The 21247-nt window shown below is 35.1% G+C and overlaps 4 protein-coding genes across 4 annotated transcripts; 3 read left to right on the forward strand and 1 right to left on the reverse strand.

Annotated features, from left to right (window-relative positions):
* The first annotated feature begins 227 nt into the window (after positions 1-227).
* On the forward strand, positions 228-5683 carry LOC121809810 (protein adenylyltransferase SelO-like). Its single transcript, XM_042210617.1, has 8 exons — positions 228-1236; positions 1883-1992; positions 2113-2169; positions 2267-2566; positions 2810-3057; positions 3882-4188; positions 4267-4540; positions 5220-5683. Exons 1-8 carry the CDS (start codon positions 868-870, stop codon positions 5472-5474), a joined length of 1920 nt encoding a protein of 639 aa, XP_042066551.1. The 5' UTR covers positions 228-867; the 3' UTR covers positions 5475-5683.
* A 3278-nt stretch (positions 5684-8961) lies between these two features.
* LOC121809201 (ETHYLENE INSENSITIVE 3-like 3 protein) lies at positions 8962-9849 on the forward strand. Its single transcript, XM_042209740.1, has 2 exons — positions 8962-9043; positions 9187-9849. Exons 1-2 carry the CDS (start codon positions 8962-8964, stop codon positions 9837-9839), a joined length of 735 nt encoding a protein of 244 aa, XP_042065674.1. The 3' UTR covers positions 9840-9849.
* A 3994-nt stretch (positions 9850-13843) lies between these two features.
* On the forward strand, positions 13844-16530 carry LOC121809675 (ETHYLENE INSENSITIVE 3-like 3 protein). Its single transcript, XM_042210428.1, has 2 exons — positions 13844-14211; positions 14465-16530. The coding sequence occupies exons 1-2, from the start codon at positions 14177-14179 to the stop codon at positions 16389-16391; spliced, it is 1962 nt and encodes a 653-aa protein (XP_042066362.1). The 5' UTR covers positions 13844-14176; the 3' UTR covers positions 16392-16530.
* A 1738-nt stretch (positions 16531-18268) lies between these two features.
* LOC121807998 lies at positions 18269-19644 on the reverse strand. The gene is made up of 4 exons (XM_042208330.1): positions 19546-19644; positions 19366-19459; positions 18951-19015; positions 18269-18464 (listed from the first exon to the last, which is right to left on the reverse strand). Exons 1-4 carry the CDS (start codon positions 19606-19608, stop codon positions 18351-18353), a joined length of 336 nt encoding a protein of 111 aa, XP_042064264.1. The 5' UTR covers positions 19609-19644; the 3' UTR covers positions 18269-18350.
* Positions 19645-21247: the final 1603 nt, after the last annotated feature.

Genomic DNA, 21247 nt, shown 5'->3' on the forward strand with positions numbered 1-21247 from the left:
GCGGTGACGTTTTTTTATCTTTTTATGTTGTGTTTTTTAAAAATTTTCCCCTATCAAAAAATACGACGAAAATTTATCTATAATTCGTAACTTTATTAAATTATGTTAGATCCCAAATTATTAGTCTACAAAAATTTAATATAGTAAAATTAAAAAATAACATTAAAAAAGAAAATAAATTAATTTTTTTTAAAGGGCCACATTTGGTGGCTCTTGTTATTTTTGTTATAATTTTGACTTTTACCATTGTGAAGGCCACAAGAGAGCCACGAATGGTGGGCGGGCCACATTTGGTGGCCTTTGAAGGCCACCATGGTGGACACCCTGAGGGCTTAGTATTTGTCGCCGGTTGTCTCTAGAATAACAGAGTCAATAATTGAAAAGGGAGAATACCCTTTAACAATGTCAATAGAGGAGGTTGTAAGAATAAATTTGTTTGTCTAACTTGACATCTGTTCACGGAGCAGATATGTATCACATTAGTTTTTGCCGACATGGAAACTGCGAATTACAACATTTAATGTGTGGGACGTTGACGGTTCAACCGGCCACACAAAAATGGTGAAGTACAAGCCAAATAGAAGAAATCAAGAAATATCATCACCTTATTGAACAAACTAAACGGCTCAAAGAAAATACATCAAATAAAATTATTTTATTCAACATAACACCATGTTATGCTACTTGCAATATGAGGTCATTTTGATTAACATTCGAAAGTGAGATACGCAATAATACATAACTAATATTTATATATATTTGGATTATTTTATGTGGATGTATATACACGACAGAAGTACTATAGAAAAGAGAAATCGAAATTAGTAAGTCAAAGTAAATTAGATTAAATTCAGAGGAAAAAAAAAAATGCTTTCCCACATTTCGGCATCACTCTCTCGCACCTCTTCTCTCACCGCCACCACCGCCTTCTCCCTCCGCCCCTCTCTCACATCGAGATTCCGCTTCCACCCTATCAATTATCGGAAGCTCCGCTTCTCCTCCGCCGCCTCAATGGACAGAACTTCTACCCCTGCCTCCGTCGATTCTATTTCGGAAGATTTGAAAAATCAAAGATTGGAAAAAGATAATCATGTTGTCGATGGCGTTAGAAATGCTGCGAATTCCGATAATATCACTCCAAATAGGGTTAATTTGAAGCTGGAGGAGCTCAAGTGGGACCACTCATTTGTTCGTGAACTGCCCGGAGATCCCAGGACCGATTCAATTCCGCGAGAGGTTTGATTTCTTTCGATTTATTGGCATCATACTGCTCTGAATTTGTTATCTTTGCGGTAAATTTTAATTTCGTGGTGTGGTTTGCTTGAATCAGGAGCTCTTACATTTCTTATCTTCGTAGTTGGTTACAGGGGAAGTCTAGTTTATTGAATTGGATTTATTAATAGGCAAGCTGAGCTAAGTGTATCTGGATAAATAGTTTAGCTAAACTCTCAATCTGAAAAATATATTTTGTTTTTGATTTCTAAACTTTTCAATTGATCGGGGATTAGAGGCCGGGCTGTTTTATGGTAAAGGATATGTTTTTTTCTAAAAAATAGTTTTATTAATTTGAAGGTTTAACTTATTCTATCAGAGTTTGGTTGATAAGTTTAATTCGGTGACTGAAGTTTAGACACGACATTGGTAGGACTTGAATATCAGCATGATTTGGAGATGATATGTGAGAACCATTTACCATGTCTTGCAGTGAGATATTACCTAGTATTTGTTCCATGAGACATTGTCCCATGCTTTTAGATCATTAAGAAGTCCTTTGTCAGCTAATGTCATTGGGATTAAAGTGCTTTGCATATCCATTCAGTTTGCTAGCAATTACTGGATGTATATCTTACGCTGCAACATGCCCTTTATCTGATATTTCCAGGTTTTGCATTCCTGTTACACAAGAGTATCACCATCTGCTGAGGTGGATAATCCTCAGCTTGTCGCATGGTCTGATTCAGTTGCAGAGTTACTTGATTTGGATGCAAGAGAGTAAGTTTAATTTTATGCAGTGATTCCTGGCTTCATTGGTTATTTCTACGCATCCGGTAAAAATTTATGCATATTCACAGCAGATAGTTGGTATTTTGTGGCTAATTTGTTTAATCTCAGATTTGAAAGGCCTGATTTTCCTCAAATATTTTCTGGGGCGTCGCCTTTATCTGGAGGGTGAGTTTCCGTGATTCTCCCTTTTCTTTTCATTATAACCCTCTTTTTTGTTTCTCACTCTGCCTCTAATTTCTCTTTATCCGTAACTTTTATATAGGATGTCTTATGCTCAGTGCTATGGAGGACATCAGTTTGGCATGTGGGCAGGCCAGTTGGGCGATGGTAGGGCAATTACGCTGGGAGAACTTGTTAATTCCAGTGGTCACAGGTGGGAATTGCAGCTTAAGGGTGCTGGGAAGACACCATACAGTCGATTTGCTGATGGCCTTGCAGTTCTACGCAGTAGTATACGAGAGTTTCTCTGCAGTGAGGCAATGCACTTTCTAGGAATCCCAACAACGCGCGCACTATGCCTAGTGACTACTGGAAAATATGTTACCCGCGACATGTTTTATGAGTACGTCTCTTTAATAGTATTTGCTAAACATACTCAATTGGTGATGTATCTTCTTTCAGTCAAATAAGAGTATCATTATATCTAGGCCTATAAATATAATGGATTTTCCTAATTATCCATGCATGATCCATGTCATCATTCAAAAGATTTCAGTTTTATCTTTGTTCTTTCACTTTCAATTACTTATTTAGCTGGTTAGCTACAAATTTCATAGTTGACAACCATTGGTTCATTTTATTGCAGTGGCAACCCAAAAGATGAACCTGGTGCAGTTGTTTGCCGAGTTGCTCCATCCTTTCTTCGTTTTGGTTCATACCAAATCCATGCTTCAAGAGGAAAGGAGGATCTTGGCCTTGTTCGCACTTTGGCTGACTATACCATTAGGCATCACTTCCCCCATTTAGAGAATCTCAGTAAAAGTGAGAGTTTATCTTTCAGTACTGGTGAAGGAGATGATTCAGTGGTTGATTTAACTTCTAACAAATATGCTGGTATGTTACTATGTTTTAAATTTGAGGATTTGCTAGTCATACTCTGTGCGCTTGGTATTCATCCAATATTGTTCTAGTCATCCCTGTAAGATCTTCACCTATACACTTTTATATAACAGGTGTATATAAACTTATAGTCATAGTTCATGGATCTCATTAGACCTGAAGAACAACTTTGTGGATATCTTTCTGAGCTGATACTCTAATGGGGTAGTGTAGCGTTAATCTTTTTACTGTCCACACCTAATCATTGTGGTTATATCAGTATATATTCCTCACCACACATAAATGCTCGCTGCCTATAAACCTAAGAATGTGACCATGCTACTGGGATTAATATGAACTACATACGCATCATTAGTACATTGCTTTTTCCTATTTCTCCTAAATCAGGGTTTTATGGTGTTTGTGGATCATCAAACTAGTGAATGGTGTGTGTAGTTGTTGTTGATGGGCAATGATATGTACTGTGGTCAAGTCGGTCATTTTCATCACCAAGAATTATCTCTCATTTATTAATTTATGTTCTAAAGACTCTTTTAAGTATGGAGGACATCGCTTTGTTTACGTAGTTACTTTGGTTTCAAATGAACAATGATCTCTTTTTTATGGAAAGAAGATGAAGATAGATGATGTGTGGAGCTGAATGAATCGATTTTCCTATCCATTTTTTCTGTCCAGTGTGTTAACTTATATGCTTACATCTAAATAGATCCTATGGGTAGTTTCTGCTATTTGATTTCATTATTGGCTGAAAGCTTATCATCTATCTCCTTTCACCGTTCCATGTCTTATTTTGTTGTATTGCAATGGATGAATATCAGCTTGGGCCGTGGAAGTTGCAGAGCGCACTGCTTCTTTAATTGCAAAATGGCAGGGCGTTGGCTTTACCCATGGAGTGCTAAACACGGACAACATGAGTGCATTGGGACTCACCATTGATTATGGTCCTTTTGGTTTCTTGGACGCATTTGACCCTAGTTACACCCCAAACACTACTGATCTTCCCGGAAGAAGGTACTGCTTCGCAAATCAACCTGATATTGGTCTATGGAATATTGCGCAATTTGCCACAACTCTGTCTGCCGCCCAGTTAATAAATGAGAAGGAATCAAACTATGCTATGGAAAGGTAATATTAATGCTCCTCCTTCCCCTTTGTACTTTTTCAGCATGATTTTCATGACCTTTTTTTTAAAAAAAAATTTAGGTATGGAACGAAGTTTATGGATGATTATCAAGCCATAATGACCAAAAAACTTGGTCTATCCAAGTACAATAAGCAGTTGATCAGTGATCTTCTTAAAAACATGGCTGTTGATAAAGTTGACTACACAAACTTCTTTCGGTTGCTTTCAAATGTCAAAGCTGATCTTACTATTCAAGACGATGAACTATTGGTTACTCTTAAAGCTGTTCTGTTGGACATTGGCAAAGAGCGCAAAGATGCATGGACTAGCTGGGTGAAGTCCTATATACAAGAGGTATGCCATAAGTATTTAGGGTTTTCTTCTTTCCTCTCTTTTGTCATGCTGGATATAGATATGCACAAGACAATATATTCAGAAGAGGATAATAAGAGAAGTGTGATGTGCATGAAATGTGTTTGCATCAGTTTTTGGATTATTTTCGTGGACTTAATTTAATGAATAATTTTCGTGTTCCTGCTGCCATAGCTTATCCCTACTGAAAAGTAGTACTCTTTTCCATAGGCACGTGATATCTGTGAACTTAGTTTATATGTGGCTTGCATGAAGCCTAACAACAAACCATAGGTGTCACCGTGTCAGAGCTAAGCTCAAGGTAAAGAATGGTTGGGTGACCATGCAACATTTTTTTTTGGGGTGGGGTTGGGGGGATAGAGTTGTTCTCCAAACTTAGCTATGTTGCAAAATCTTTAGCATCAAAATGAAGGTAGAGGGCCTCAAAAGAATGATGAGGCTGAACAAGTTTGATTTTCCTAGTTTTTTTATGGGAGTATTTGTTGAGCATGCAGCCAGAGTCTGAGCTCATTATATATGCAATATCTTGATAAACTGTCGTTGATCAAGATGCAATGTACATGCCCTGTTTGTAGCAATGTGAATTGTAACTATCTAAAAAGGAATCAGTTCTCCATTTAATGATGTATTAATTCTTCTCTTTTTTTTGGTGTCTGCTTAGCTTTCTGCTAGTGGAATTTCTGATGAAGAGAGGAAAAAATCCATGGACTCAGTAAATCCCAGATACATCCTCAGAAACTATTTATGCCAAAGTGCCATCGATGCAGCAGAACAAGGTGATTTTGAAGAGGTACGACGGGTACTGAAGGTCATGTCAAGGCCATATGATGAGCAACCGGGGATGGAAAAATATGCTCGATTACCTCCTGCCTGGGCTTATCGTCCTGGCGTGTGCATGCTTTCTTGCTCTTCTTGATCAATACAACTACACAGAAGGAGATCAGAAATAGAGATACAATGTTGTACATACAAAGCATGTATGCTATTTTTTGTTGTGTACTGAGCATTTACAAGTGCAGATGGGGTGTCATATCATACAAACGGTATTGTATTTTTGTAATGCGAGTTACTTGTAAGAAATTTCATACTGTTTGCAGCTAGATATTTAAGAGGGCGTTTCACTAAGCTTATAAGCTTATTTTAGATATTCTGTACGATGTTTCGAGAGCTTACAATAGTTAATGTCTTGAGCGCCCGAAAGTCCCTAACCCGCGTTGATTGTTTTCTATGATTGTTTCGATGCATCTCTAGCAAAACTATATTCGTCAAACAAATTTACATATGAATGTAACACGCTTCCTCGGTCCACAAAAAATAGCACATTATCGACAACACGAATTTTAATAAAATGATCGTTAACATATGAGTGGAGTAAATAAGGGTTTCACCACTTCAAATGTGTGGATTCTCATGAGAAATTGATATGTGATAGTAACACATAAGATCAAAGATAACTAATAACCTTTTATGAAGAGAAATTCGTATTCTTTCTAAAACTATTGTTGGACCCAAATAAGGTGTATTTTACTGACAATAGTTGAAAAAGGAGGGAAATAGAAAGAAAATAGGAAGTTATGAAAAAAAGGTAACGTGATGGGATGTTAGCAGCCACATGACTCATGTTCTTTAATCTTTTTAGAGATTAATTATACCCAAATTAGCATCACATGTCATGTGATACTTCCTACCCATTATGTCCAGAGCCTTTGTCCTAGCGTCAATGAGTTTAGACATTATTATATGAGGTGTCCTCTTGACATTAGTTGTAATTTCCTCCTTTATATAGGAGTTAATTTAAAAAAAAAAACTTCCTACCCATTATGTGACCTATATCAAGAATTTTGTCTTAGAATCTTACTAATCAATATATGCAAGTGGGATAGGGTAAAATGGGACAGGTCATGTCACAATCATCCATGTGACCTGTAAATAAACATTAGACATTGTAACATTCAAAATTCATATAGTATTATTTGAGTCAATCTAGTAGCCTTTATACTTAGCAACACATGTTTCTGTCTGAAGCACAGGAAATGGGCATTTTGCTGACCTATAATTATAAACTGTCCATTCCAATATTATTAGATCAAAGAGATGAGAAACAATCACACAAGAACATATTTCTTTCTATTCTTGATCCTTTTGCATTTATACTCTACATCTGCTCTATATGTAGCTAATGCAAATCTGCAGTCGAGAAAGCTACTACTTTATGCAAATTCACTCTCTGTTAGCAAAGCCAATCGGGCGGATGCACGGTGCAGCCAGAGAAAGCAATGCAAAATGGCCTCAGGAAACGGCCTCCGACCGCTTCCAACCCCTCCCACAATAAATGAGGTTTTGCAATAATTTTTCTATACTCTTTTCATAATAGTTCCTAGTTTAGTTCATAGCTAGAATGTTGAAATTAGCCTTAGTTCATAGCAACAATGTGTGTTGCAATATGTATGATCTTTTGTATGAAATGGATCTAATTATAGTAAGAGGTCTTCTTTATCTTTAAAGATGCTCTTTTTTTCTATGATTTTGTTCAACTCCAGAAATTTCAGATCACTAGATATTCAATCATTTAGTTATATGTATGTAATGTAATGGAAAAATATGACAACAAAATTTTCCTTCAAAAATATGTCCAGGATCGTATGATTGATTTAAATATTGTAGTACTAATATATTTTTTGTTATTGAAAATTTGGTCTTGACTTGAGTTGACCAATTTCATGTTTACATATTCATTTGCTCAAAATCAAAATTCGATGATTGAGGAATGAATTATAGAGAACACCAGCAAAGCATATATGAAAGCTCACTTTTTATCAAAACAATAATAGAAAAACATGTGAAACGTATTTTAAATTAAATGTTGTCACCAATATGGATAATAACATATAGTATATGAGTCACATGTATAAAAGTACACAATTAATAATGTAGACTCGAGTGAAAAAAAAACTCTATGTTCGAGCCACTTTTCCATTTTCGAAAACGAGCCATTTACCCCAATCCCTGACTCGAACCGAGTGAGCCATGGCGAGCCCCTAAAGTAGCCATCTGATCTCAATTTTTAGCTGTAATTATAGAGACTTTATTCAAATCAAGTTTGACTAGCACAAAAAAAATTGCTTTCTTAAATACTACCCCTACCTCTACGAAATGTTCTCCAAGTTTGACTTGACACAAGTTTTAAGAAAGTTGAATAAAAGTGAGTGAAAAAAGTTAGTGATATGTAGGTCTCACATTTATATATTATTTTTATAATAGAATACGAGCGTAATGAATTAATTGAAGTGAATTCCATTTACCAAAAATGGTAAAAAAACAAAGTTGACAACATTTTTCGGACGGACCGAAATGACAAAACTGGACAACATTTCACGGACGGTGGGAGTAGTACACTACCAAACCAAACATGTCAGAACAAAAAAAAACTTTTATTAAACCACAAGAATTTCTTAAAATTAAAAAAGACCAAAAAAATTTATACCTGTAATTGTCATCCCACAAATTCACATTTGAGTCTCAGAGGTATTAAGAAAAATCATATCGAAAATTTCAAATAGAAAAACATCATTCTCAATCGAATCAAAATTTAGCCGAAAACAGTCAAATAAGAAAACTCCTAGTAATTCTTAGGTGTCTTCGTGATTTTCATCTGTCCCTCGAATTCAGTGTTTGACCTTGCTGACAAACATCCATCTTCTCTACTGTGCTCAACCCTACAATTTATCATTTTATAACTGAAGATGCTAGTGTAATTCTGGTACGAGAAAGGAGTGGAAGCTGGATTAAGTCAATAAGCGCGAAGATGGAGCATTAATAATCGTGTGTATGGGTACATTCTGGGTCCCCGTTCAGCCCTTTCCCTTAGCGCAAGATCCGCCAAATTCTCAAGATTGTTTTCGATTCGACATGGCTGTGACAGAGGATATTGAATTGATATGATGAGGTCTGGTTTTCTGAATTTACTTATTGAAATTGAAATTTCTACCGTTTTAGGTGTCTTGAATGTTTAATGTTTGTGAGAAGGAATTGGCTTTTCCCCCAAGGGATTTCTTGGTATGATGGAATGGAATAAGGATGAAATGGAATGAGGATGGGAATGGGGATTCAATTCCATTCTTTTGCTCGGTGAATGTTAAGAATACAAATGGAATGAAATTGTGTAGTGTGGGTATGTGTAGTGTGTGTGCATAGTGTGTGTGCATAGTGTGTGTATGTGTGTGTAGTGTGTTTATGTGAGTGCAATGTGTGTGTAGTGTGATTTATTTTAATAATTAAAAATTAAAAAATTATTAAATGGAGTGATATTGAATTTAAATATAGTATAATATATAGTAAAATTTTGTTAAAATTTAAATTAAGAAAAAAGGAGAATGAGAATGGAATTACCATTACTTAGCTAAATGGATGGAATGGCTATTCCCACGTGGAATGGCACGGTGATTTCTAAGAAAAAAATTTACCAAGCAAAGGAATGGAATGGAGGTAGGAATGCCATTCCATTCCACCATACCAAGAAGGGCCGAGTGGAGTTATTTTATTTTGACTTGATTAGGAAATAAGCATAGAATCTTGTGATTGTTGATTGTGATGCTTTCTTATATTGAGCAATCATGTGTTTAAATTAGTTGATTGTGATGATTTCTGCAACAGTTGGGATGTTGAAATTGATGAAATAAGAGGTCAGGGATTAATAGAGGAGAAAGATGTGAGTGATGAAGAGATTGATGCAGAGGAATTGGAGAAGAGAATGTGGAAGGATCGTGTGAGGCTGAAGAGGATCAAGGAGAGACAGAAGCTTGCAGAGAAGCATAAGGCTATATCGTCGACTACAGACCAGGATGGCATCTTGAAATACAAGCTCAAGCTCATGGATGTCTGCAAGGCTCGTGGCTTTGTGTACGGCATCATCCCTGAGAAGGGTAAGCCCGTTAGTGGTGCATCGGATAACATACGAGAATGGTGGAAGGAGAAAGTGAAGTTCGACAGAAATGGCCCTGCGGCTATTGCTATGTATGAGGCCTATTGCCTCTCTAGAGAGGATAGTTACAAGGGGGATTCGCAGAGTCTCCTTCAAGACTTGCAAGATGCTACGTTGGGGTTACTTCTGTCGTCGTTGATGCAACACTGTGATCCGCCTCAGCGGAAGTATCCGTTGGAGAAGGGCGTTCCGCCACCATGGTGGCCGACAGGGGATGAGAAATGGTTGGCCAGACTGAGTTTACCATATATTTTTGACAAATTTTCTAAATATAATTTGACCTTCAATATTATCATTTAATTTTGTAACATGCAAGAAAATATCTTTATTCAATTTTTTATTATTAAAGAAAAGTTCTTTATTCAATTTTTTTTAAAAATAATATAAAAAATTGAAGAAACAATTTTACTTGCATGTCACAAAATTAAGTGATAATATTTAAGGTCAAATTATATTTAGAAAATTTGTCAAAAACATATTGTACAAATATTTATAAAAAAATATGAGTATATGATAAATTTATTTAAAATATATACATGTTAAGGTATTGAGGGTATTTTCGTCCAAAAAAACTTGGAAATAGTAAAAAGTACCTCAAATGATACTAACTCATAGTTGGTGAACCTCAAATGATATTTTCAAAGTTCACGGACCTAAAATGATACTTTGGTAAAGTTCGTGGACCAAAAAAATGTTCCCTCTATTTATAATCATGATGCCACTATATAGGCAACAATTTTTTTTTCACATATACAGTACGAAGGAAAGCCTGCCCAGCCCTATTCATTTGTGTGATATGTGAGAATTCATCTATTTATTGAAATTCACGAGGTTTAATCTCATCCATTCATTTTAAAATTGAAGAGTGTAGATTTGGTCTTAATTTTGGATTATGATATTATAAGTAATATAAGAGGACCCTCTATATATATATATATAAGCACCTAGGGAGTATCCTAAGGCTCACCATATTCATCTTATCTAATAGAGTGATCTTAAATTACTATAATGTGACCAACCACGCAAATAAAAAATAAGTAAAGTTTAACACTTCCTCTGTTCACAAAATAATGTCCACATTTGGCGTTTCGGTTCATCCATATTTACTTTTTTTTTCATTTTTATTAAGTTGACCTCTCTTTTCAATAACTCATTACATTCACATTCTTTTATAAAGATAATTGATATAAAAATAGGATTTATATTCCGCCAACTTTTTTCATCCACTCTCTTTTATACTACTCCTCCGTCTCATAAAAATAGAGACATCTGGGATGATAAAAGTAATAATGCATAATTGATAAAATAAGAGAGATGATGAGAAGAGTAGTCAAAATAATGTTAGTAGATAATATGATCCATATTATTATGTGTTTAATGGTGGGTCCTAGTGGTGTAGATGATAAATAAATTGATGTATATGGGTAATGAGTTGAGGAAAACTTTTAATAAATGGAATTGAGTTATTTTTATGAGACATACGAAAAAAGAAAAAATCACTATTTTTATGGTTGAAAAGAGTATTTCTTAAAATTCGCATCGAATCAAAGTGAGACTTTAAATTATGAAGGAAATAAATACTATAATTAATGCTAATTCTACAAAATCAATTTACCTCAAAAGATCAAACGTTATAGGACTATTATGTCCTTAATCCTTATACACTTGTGTAGTGGTATTCTTTAAATTTTATTCTTTTTATATTCTTTACTAGTATATTTTTTTTATTTATTATTACTATGTTCATTTATTATTTTTAATTTTCTTTTTAACACAAATTTTAATGCATGAGTGATAAAGTATGATATAATACTCATTCTCAACCTAATCAAATTTTGCAGAAAAATAAATTCAATCAAATAATGAAATTTTAATTCTCATTGAAAATATATACTCATCTTCGTGATTTTCATCTGGCAAATGTCTCTAGTTATTAGGTATTAGAATATCTAGATATTTTATATATACTATTCTCTAGATTTTAGATATTGTTTAAAAAAATAACTAGAATTTTATCAAAAAAAATTTAGATATTTAGAATATAAAATGAATGAAGTAGAAAGTTAGGATGACTATAAATATGGGAGAGTGTACCATTTTGCATAAATTGAGAAAGTTTGAGAATAAAGTTTTCTTTAGTTTTCCCTTTATCACCCACATCTCCTAAATCATTTTTCATATATTTTATCCATTGTCCTCTCAAATATTTCCTCCAAACTAAATATTTCGTCTACATATATCTTATATTCCAACATTCCATAGCATCAATTAAAAAAATTGGTTTCTCAAATACTACTAGTACAATACCAAATTGGAATTTAAAAAAAATCCTTGCTGCGAAAGTAAAGGATCGCGTAAAGGATCGAAAGTAAAGGATAGAAAGAAGAAACGGTATGAATTCTAAAGTAATACGGAGTACATTTCTAATCTATCATTAAGTCAAGATATTGGAAATGAATAGATCAAAATAGCTAATTATTGGAAGAGATCTGACAAAGTGTCATATAAAATACATGTATATCTTAAAAAATTAAATATTATATTAATCCAATTTAATGAAAATCAATCAAAAGTATACCTTGCGGGTATAGTTGGACAAAGCGAGTGTGTAGTTGTTGAAGCACAGAATCAAACATGCTTAAATTGTCTGTGAAGGCAGAAATACAATGTTTATACGCCTTCGCCTGAATCCAGAGCTCGGTAAGGAGGGGAACATCAACGAGCTCGAAACAACAATGTGGTTTACCCGCACCATTGTACTTGATGCAGACAACCTTCGATTCCTGGACCACAATCGAACCACAACTGAGTTGAGATCACTGCACCGTCTGATTTCTAGGCATTTGAACACCGAACACAGGCGAGGTCTGAATAACGTCCAGAGATGAAAGTGAGCTTCCACACAGGGAAAGTTGCTCGAGGAGACGATGGGCCATAGCCTCACAACTCACATTCACATAACTAAAACTCAGCTTCTTGAGGAGCTTAAGATTATCGCTGAAGTTGCCTAACAATTTCTTGGTAAATTGACCTTTCTACTAACAGCATAGCTAAGCCAATCATCGATCCGTTCACTGAAATATGAAGATAAATCGAACAAGACTCGCAATTCGACATGATTAGTGGTGGAGGCCTTGGGGAGTTTGGTGAGTAGCCTATCAACCCATCTAACATACTTGCATCTTAACTTGTCTATGTCATAATTTCTCAATGTATTTATCCAATCGACATGTAGATCTAATGTATTTACCCTAAATCCTAAGTAGGGCTGACAATTTTTTATACGACACGATAACACGACACGGACCGACACGAAATTAACACGACACGAACACGCACGTTCAGAATTTGGGTCCTTATAGGGTCGACCCAATAAGAACACGAAGATAACGGGTTGGGTCGGGTCATGTTTGGGTCGGGTTTGGGTTATACGTTTAAGAAAAAATTTTATTTTTTATTAACTAAAAAATTATTAAACTTTAATTTTTAGTTATTTTTGTTGATTAAAAATATTATGCTTTAATTTTAATTAATTAAAAAATACTATACTTTAATTTTATTAATTTAAAAATATTAATTAAATTTTTTTAATTATTTAATTTTATTATATAGATTTAATATTACTATACTTTAATTTTATTATTTTGATTAAGAAAACAATTATTTTAATTTGGTAATTTTTTATTTTATCGTGTAATATCATGTTTAAATCATATAATAACATCATGTTTTAGTCGTTATCGTGGCGTGTCAAGCTAACTTACTATCATTAATAAAGAGTTGACTTTTTTTTTCTGGGTACACGATAACACGCACGAACCCGACACGAACCCGTTGGGTTGGGACACGACAAGAACCCGATGATTTCGGGTTGGGTTGGGTTGGGACACAATTTGGTTGGGTCGATAATGGGTTGACACGATAACTACCCAACCAGCACGATTTGACAGCCCTTATCCTAAGTACATTTAGTTGACATATAAATGTATATTTACATGAAAAGTAAATCTAAAAATTCAACCCAAATTTTATTGACATAAATATTAGGGTTAGATATATTTACAGTTTAAATATAATATACATAAAAATACTATTATAATTCGTTTTTTCCAATATTTTTCAAATTAAGAAAAATCATATCGAATTTTTCAAATTGGAAAAGATCATTTATAATCGAATCAAAATTTGCCGAAACCTATATTTATCAAATAAGAAAACTCATTCCCAATCGAATCAAATTTTGCAGAAAAATAAATTTAATTCACATTGAATATATATACTCATCTTCGTGATTTTCATCTGTCCTCTCGAATTCAGTGTTTGACCTTGTGCACAAACATCCATCTTCTCTACAGTGCTCAGCCCTACAGTTTATCATTTTAGAACTGAAGATGCTATTGCTAGTGTAATTCCACATCAGAACACACAGTGGAATATTTCGCTCTCTCCACACCATACACACACTCACGTAGTCCACCACAAATCTTTGGCCTTTGCAAAGAGCCAAAGACATTGTCCTTTTTTCTAATTTTTAATTCATTTTTGTCGATTTGCGTTTTTCTACTTCACCCCATTCATTCAGCCCTTTCCCCTATCACAAAGATCCGCCAAATTCTCAAGAGGGTTTCCGATTCGACATGGCTGTGATGGAAGATATTGGAGTTGATATGAGGTTTGGTTTTCTGAATTTACTTATTTTTATTGAAATTGAAATTGGAGTTGAAATTTCTACCATTTTAGGTGTCTTGAATGTTCTATGCTTGTGAGAAGGAATTAGCTTTTCCCTAAATATTGAGTGGAGTTATTTTTACTTAATTAGGAAATAAGCATATAAATTGTTGATTGTGATGCTTTCTAGTATTGAGCAATCATGTGGGGTTTAAATCATGTGTTTAATTAGTTGATGGTGATGCTTTCTGCAACAGTTCGGATATTGAAATTGATGAGATAAGGGGTCAGGGATTAATAGAGGAGAAAGATGTGAGTGATGAAGAGATTGATGCTGAGGAATTGGAGAAGAGAATGTGGAAGGATCGTGTGAGGCTGAAGAGGATCAAGGAGAGACAGAAGCTTGCAGAGAAGCATAAGGCTATATCGTCGACTACAGACCAGGCGCGTCGGAAGAAGATGGCCCGAGCACAGGATGGCATCTTGAAGTACATGCTCAAGCTCATGGATGTCTGCAAGGCTCGCGGGTTTGTGTATGGCATCATCCCTGAGAAGGGTAAGCCTGTTAGTGGTGCATCGGATAATATACGAGAATGGTGGAAGGAGAAAGTGAAGTTCGACAGAAATGGCCCAGCGGCTATTGCTAAGTACGAGGTCGAATGCCTCTCTAGAGAGGATGGGGTAGGTAGTCGCAAGGGGAATTCACAGTGTGTACTTCAAGACTTGCAAGATGCTACGTTGGGGTCACTTCTGTCGTCGTTGATGCAACACTGTGATCCGCCTCAGCGGAAGTATCCGTTGGAGAAGGGCGTCCCGCCACCATGGTGGCCGACAGGAGATGAGGGATGGTGGACGAGCCTGAGTTTACCAAGGGGTGTGACTCCTCCGTATAAAAAGCCACATGATCTGAAGAAAATGTGGAAAGTTGGGGTGCTAACTGCTGCGATAAAGCATATGTCACCGGATATTGCAAAGGTTAGGAGACTAATTAGGCAGTCGAAGTGTTTACAGGATAAGATGACTGCTAAAGAAAGCTCGATATGGCTGGGAGTTTTGAGCATGGAGGAAGCTCTTATTCGGCAGCCAAGCAGTGAGAATGGTTCATCTGGTATTACCGAGATACGTTTGAAAGGTCGTGGAGGTAAGAAGAGACTTTCAGTAGAGAGCGATAGTGATTATGATGTTGATGGTGTCGGTAATGGCCTTGGATCTGTTTCATCTAAAGATGATGGAAACCAGTGTATGGATATAGTACCTGTTGAAACTCAGGTTCGTGCGGATGGAATATTAGTCAAAAATAAAAAGCATGTCGTTGGTCGCCCAAGGAAAAGAAAATTCCCAAAATCAAGCACTGATAACCTTCAGGATGCTCCTCTCGACAAAAATCAACATGGTGTTCATGAGGACCTTGTGATTCTTGTGAATAATGACAACACACACTTTAATGGATTCGCGACCGTTGAGAGCCAGCCCGAGTCAGATGGATTAACTACTCTTGTACCTCACGAGAACGATGTGGAAAGACAAACTTGCACAGTCGAGCCTAACGTAAACTACCTTCGCCTGTTGCCTTCTTCAAATTCTGACCCAATTAGGTCTCTGATCCCGGAGACAGAACAGTTTCCATATACGATTGATCAAAGTGGTGACCTAATGGGGCAGGGTATCCATGTGATTCATGCTCCTCAAGATACTCAATTGCATAATAAGCCTCAGTTTCTCCAATCACATGACGGAAGACAAAGTTCCGTGTTAAGCCAAGATTCAACTCTTCCCGAGGGATCTCAAACTCATAGCCCCCGTCATGGGTTAACTTATCATCAGCATTTCTATAACCCAACGCCTGCAGCTGTTTCAAGCCATCAAGAGGCATCATTCATTGACACGCGGTATAAAGCAGAGGATTCCGGACTCCATTTACCTAGAAATGGAAATGATATTGCTGGAGGAGGTTTCCCAGAATTTGTGAAGGATGCATTCCCACATGAGCCAGAAAGGAACGCGGGTGCACAGTTTCCATCTCCTCTAGTCAGTTTGACACCCGAGTTACCAGCATACAGTCCCTTCAGTCTCCAGTTTGATGGCACGAGTTCCTTAGACACGGGCGACTTTGAGTTTGGTATTGATGTGGATACAGTCGATGACAGTAATCTTGCTGAACTGATGAAGTACTTCGCCTCATAAGCTGTCGCGCACAGGTATCAGTTAATGTGTTTCAGTGCTGAGTGTACATATGTTCTGATCATGTACATATATTCTATTTGAAATATCAACTCTGGAGATTCAATAAAATATCTCAACTGATGAAATCACATTCTTGAAATTCTCATCATTGATCTTTTGGCAATAGTTGTAGAGAAGACTCATAGCTAATTAGCTTGGTATTTATTTTTGTTCAAATCAGTGAAATTTGTCACAATTTTGTTAATGTTTTTTGGATTAATCGTTTTCCATTAAGAATGCTCTTGTTTTTAAGAGAAACTGCATATTGTTGGCAGTTTGATAGGGGTAGATAACTCATGTATCTTGGAGTTAAGACCAAAAATTACTGTGTTTTTATGATGTTACTATCTATAAGAATGAGACGGAGGGTTTCCATTTTAATTAATCATTGATCTTTTTTAGGCTAAACTTGTTATGAAACAAACATTCTTCAACCATACATATCTTCGTCGCCTTAATTAATCACAAATTGTGAGAAATCCAAAGCATGTGCAAATGACATTAATACTTAATCATAAAATCCAAGTAATTATATCTACAATTATGTAGGATGAATATCATAAATATCTCGATATTCACAGATATATAAAGAAGAGAAGTCGTTGACGCTAACCGCCCCTAAAATAACTCCGCATCCAAACGCACCACACAACTTGCAAAATCTGCCCCAAATCCGACGATAACCATTCTCCTCGACGCGGATGGAATCCTCCACCGACGAATCCGACTCTTCGGAGTCGGAATCGGCGTCGGCTACGTCGTTGTCTTCTTCGTAGGCGAGGCAATTGGTTAGGGCGTAAGTGTTAGGGTTTTCCTTCTTCCACCAGCGGAAGACAGCCTCCAGTTCGGCGAATTTCTCGGTCATCTGAGTGAGTTGGTAGGTTTTATCCGGCGCGGAGGCGGCCTCCGCCGAGAGGAGGTTGCTGACGTAATCGAAGCGCTTGTTGAGGCGGCGGGAGATCTTCTGATCGGAGTCGGAATGTGGCTGGAGGCGGAACTGGTAGGCGTCGTTGAGTTCCAATTCGAGTTCGCGCAGTTTCTTCCGCAGAGTGCCCCATGATCCACGCGACATTTTCCTTGCGTTTTTCGTTTCTGCAGATTAGATTTCCGATTTGTGTGTTTTTATTTGAAGCAATTTTGCCGCCAGTTTACGGTTATTTGTGAGTGCGGTCATGGAGCCATAGGAATTACTTCTCATTTACACGTCAATCTATTAACCAATTACAAAATTACTCGTACGTATATATACCACATATACATACACAAATTTAAGTTTAAGTTATTACTACGTACATTTTACTATTGTGACCACAATCAAAAGTATTGAAAGAGTCTATAAGTTGGCAAATATAATGTCCGATGCTAAAGGTGAGATTAATGCCCGATGCTGAAGGTGACAAGTTTAAGTCACTCGTGATGCAGTCTTTAAATTTAAATTCATTTATTCATAAAAATAAGAATTGAACAATGGTTACCATTATTTTTAAAGTCGGATCATGATTTGGCTGCAAATTGATGGGTTTTCCAGTCTGATTCAAACATCAAAACTACAGTAATACTATATTATATAGGACATTCATAGTAGTGGACTTAAAACTTGTCCGAAAATTCGTCACATCCTATATTTTTCTGTCACGTCAATATTTTACAACTTGGTAAAATCTGAGAATTATTAACAAAATTGATAAATGGGGTCATGGGTATAAACGTAACTAATCAGAGCTAAACGTAAACCTCAACGAAAATGCATCAAATTCAACCAATATTCCTTACATGTGCCTTGTATAAATCAATACTAGTAGTATTAAATGAGCAAAAAACAAAACCTAATGCCTATATATAAATTTCTAAATAGTACTATAATATTATCTTAAAAGTAGACGATGATTAAAATATTAACCGTATATATATTAGCATACACTATTTGTTGTGAATAGGTGATTTTCGATGGGGTGGATCATAATCCTTCTCTGATACATGTTGTGAATGCTGTAAATCCATTTCTATTACCTTACGATGTCTCCATCTTGTATCCTACGTCCAATATCAAATCACATACAATTACATAAATGTAAATATATAATAGTACTTAGATAATGTATGTAAATACATAATTCAACTTTTAGATATTTTACATTGAAAATTAATTTATTAATATTAATTAATTAAAAATAAATTACATACTATAGATTTAAGACCAAAAAAAATAATATTTTCACTGAATATTGTATAATTAATTTGAATCAAACTCAAAATCATGTAAAAATTTGTCATAAATTTTCCAAATCATTTCTCTTTTATTGCTATAGAACAATATAACTAATAACAAAACTAATTTACTACTATAATTTAATTTAAAATTTAAGGGCATTATGTACATTTATCTTTATTCTTAATTAATTTCACATAATTAAAACTATTGTGGTAACAAATCCTCGTCCTCTTTTTATATTTTTAAAAATCCTAATTAAAATTTGTTTCTAGAAAATCTTGTAAATTGAGTTTATATTGTGTTGTTACCTCTGATTTTGTGAATTGCAGCAAGGCCTTGTGAAGAGAAGATTTACAATCTGCTCTGCTACTTACTGCGTTATTCATAATAACTAAATTAATCTTCATCCAAACATATATGATTGCTTTCTGCCTTTTCTTTAAAGTATTTAGACCATCTCCAACCATTTACATCAAACTAAAACCCATTTTCGAGTATAAATCACACCAAAAAGTAGTTTTACTCCAACCATTTACACCAAATTCAAAATTTACACCATTTTTGAGTTTTTGTCTCACAAATTTTTTGCAGTAACACCATATTTGGTGTTGTTTCACAAAAACACCAAAAATAGGTTTGAGTTTGGTGTATGGTTGGAGAAGATTTCTACACCAAAACTCATTTTTGGAGTATTGTTGGAGATGGTCTAAATGTATACCATACCTCCTTTAATGGCATTATTTTTCTTGCAAATTTCCTCTTTAATCAACTTGTGCTCAAATGTCTCCCTTCCATTTTTCAACTTCTCCTCTATATTCTGCACTCAGACACCACACACACACACAAAAGTAAATCAGCCTAAAATAACTGGAAATTGAATGAATGTAGGAAAAGAGAAGAGACCTTTTTTTGAGGGAGAAATTTATTGTGAGTGGGAATTGGAAGAGCAGAATATGATGCATGCATAAAGAAGCAAAGAAACAAGACCAACAAAGAAGCTTCTTTCACACACATGATCATTGGTGTCTGTGAGAAGAGAATGTAAGAAGTTTATTAATTTGATGAGCATTTAAATACATTGTGTGTGTGTTTGGAGAAAACAACCAAATAGTACAAATTACACAAAGAAATATATATACCATATGTATGTCTAGTTTTACCATATGAATGTAAATAAAAAATACTACTACTTGTAGTTGGGAATGATCACAACTAACTTTCGGCACAAGTACTCTAATTTGGAAGGACATATATGAAAATATTACCACTGTATCAATAAGTATTGGACAAAGACTTGTGATTGAGTGAAACTCAAGATACCCAGGTAACCTTGTCTGTCTATCTTAGCTTATTATTTTTTCGTCCATAAGATAATAAATGTGTTATTTTGCCAATTTTAGATATCCATAATTTATAGTCTTGTGACTTACTATCCACTAAAACATTATGCTCACATTCCAATACTAGTATACAATTGATACTTCTTCCGTCCAATAAAAATAGAGATTTTGGTGACGACACAAATTTCAATGTGAAATTAACAAAGTAAGAGTGAGAAAGAAAAAATGTAGTTGAAGTAGTGCTAGTGGATAGTACAAAACACACATTATTAGGACTTAGGAGAGTAATGAGTTGTGAATTTTTTTGCAAAAACTAGACGTGGACTAATTTTTTCAAAAGGATTAAAATGTCAAAAAGAGGACGAAGTGAGTATATATAAGCGAGACTCATATTCTATTCACTTTTCTTATTTCTTAAAACTTGTAATGAGTCAGAGTGAAACTTTAAACCGTGAACGAATGTAGTATGTAGTTTTAGCATTATCAACCTTAATCCAGTCTACAGTTTTATTAGTTCAACACATGTTCCACACTTAATTCTTCTATGAAGTGGTTCATTATAACCACTTCAATATTAGGATTGGTTCAAGATTAAGCAAAAATTAAGCTATAAAGAACAAGCATGAATTAAATAACTAGTTCAAATCTCAACACGTGACATAATAGTATAACTAATGCAAAATGTTGTGAGGTTAATAGACAGGCTCCAAACTTTTAGCACAAAACTGTGGGTGATGAAAACTTAGTAAATAAACAAATGTCAATACAAAAGAAAAAAACTATATTAAGCATTGGATGTAAGATTTCGAGGGGGTTAATGTCAAGATTTTGAGGGAGTTTCTGTCCCATGTTTGCTGCTAATTTTCACCTTAATTTGATGTAAAAGGTGAAGTCACGATATAGTGGAGTAGTTGATATTAGGGAGGTTTGCAAATTAAAACTTCCCATGCTTTATGAAGTTATTTAAAAAAAACATTTTTGTATTTTTGCTAGCACATTTTATATCCATTTTTTAAATAATTATTTTTATTCTAAAAAGATGAGTTCATCACGGTTTGTGTATAAGGCCATCCACAACGCTGTTCCCCCACCGTTCCTAAACCGTTCCTTAAACTACTATTTGCGGGCCCCATTGTACTTTTTTACTCCATTCCTTAACTAAGGAACGAAACCTGCAGCCCTCCGTTTCTTATCCGTTCCTTAACCGTTCCTTAAATTACTATTCATTCAATTTCATTTTTTATTTTTATTTCCAACCCAATTCA

The sequence above is a fragment of the Salvia splendens genome, chromosome 6 (assembly GCF_004379255.2).
Source record: "Salvia splendens isolate huo1 chromosome 6, SspV2, whole genome shotgun sequence".
Lineage (NCBI taxonomy): Eukaryota > Viridiplantae > Streptophyta > Magnoliopsida > Lamiales > Lamiaceae > Salvia > Salvia splendens.

Coding starts and splice junctions, on each gene's coding strand:
- LOC121809810 (XM_042210617.1), top strand. CDS start 868: ATGCTTTCCCACATTTCGGCATCACTCTCTCGCACCTCTTCTCTCACC. Junction 1,993..2,112: donor CTTGATTTGGATGCAAGAGA/GTAAGTTTAATT, acceptor GTTTAATCTCAG/ATTTGAAAGGCCTGATTTTC. Junction 4,189..4,266: donor TCAAACTATGCTATGGAAAG/GTAATATTAATG, acceptor AAAAAAATTTAG/GTATGGAACGAAGTTTATGG.
- LOC121807998 (XM_042208330.1), bottom strand. CDS start 19,608: ATGCATGCATCATATTCTGCTCTTCCAATTCCCACTCACAATAAATTT. Junction 19,460..19,545: donor AATTTCTCCCTCAAAAAAAG/GTCTCTTCTCTT, acceptor GTCTGAGTGCAG/AATATAGAGGAGAAGTTGAA. Junction 18,465..18,950: donor TGCAATTCACAAAATCAGAG/GTAACAACACAA, acceptor TATTGGACGTAG/GATACAAGATGGAGACATCG.
- LOC121809201 (XM_042209740.1), top strand. CDS start 8,962: ATGGATGGAATGGCTATTCCCACGTGGAATGGCACGGTGATTTCTAAG. Junction 9,044..9,186: donor AGCAAAGGAATGGAATGGAG/GTAGGAATGCCA, acceptor TGTTTAAATTAG/TTGATTGTGATGATTTCTGC.
- LOC121809675 (XM_042210428.1), top strand. CDS start 14,177: ATGGCTGTGATGGAAGATATTGGAGTTGATATGAG. Junction 14,212..14,464: donor GATATTGGAGTTGATATGAG/GTTTGGTTTTCT, acceptor TTTCTGCAACAG/TTCGGATATTGAAATTGATG.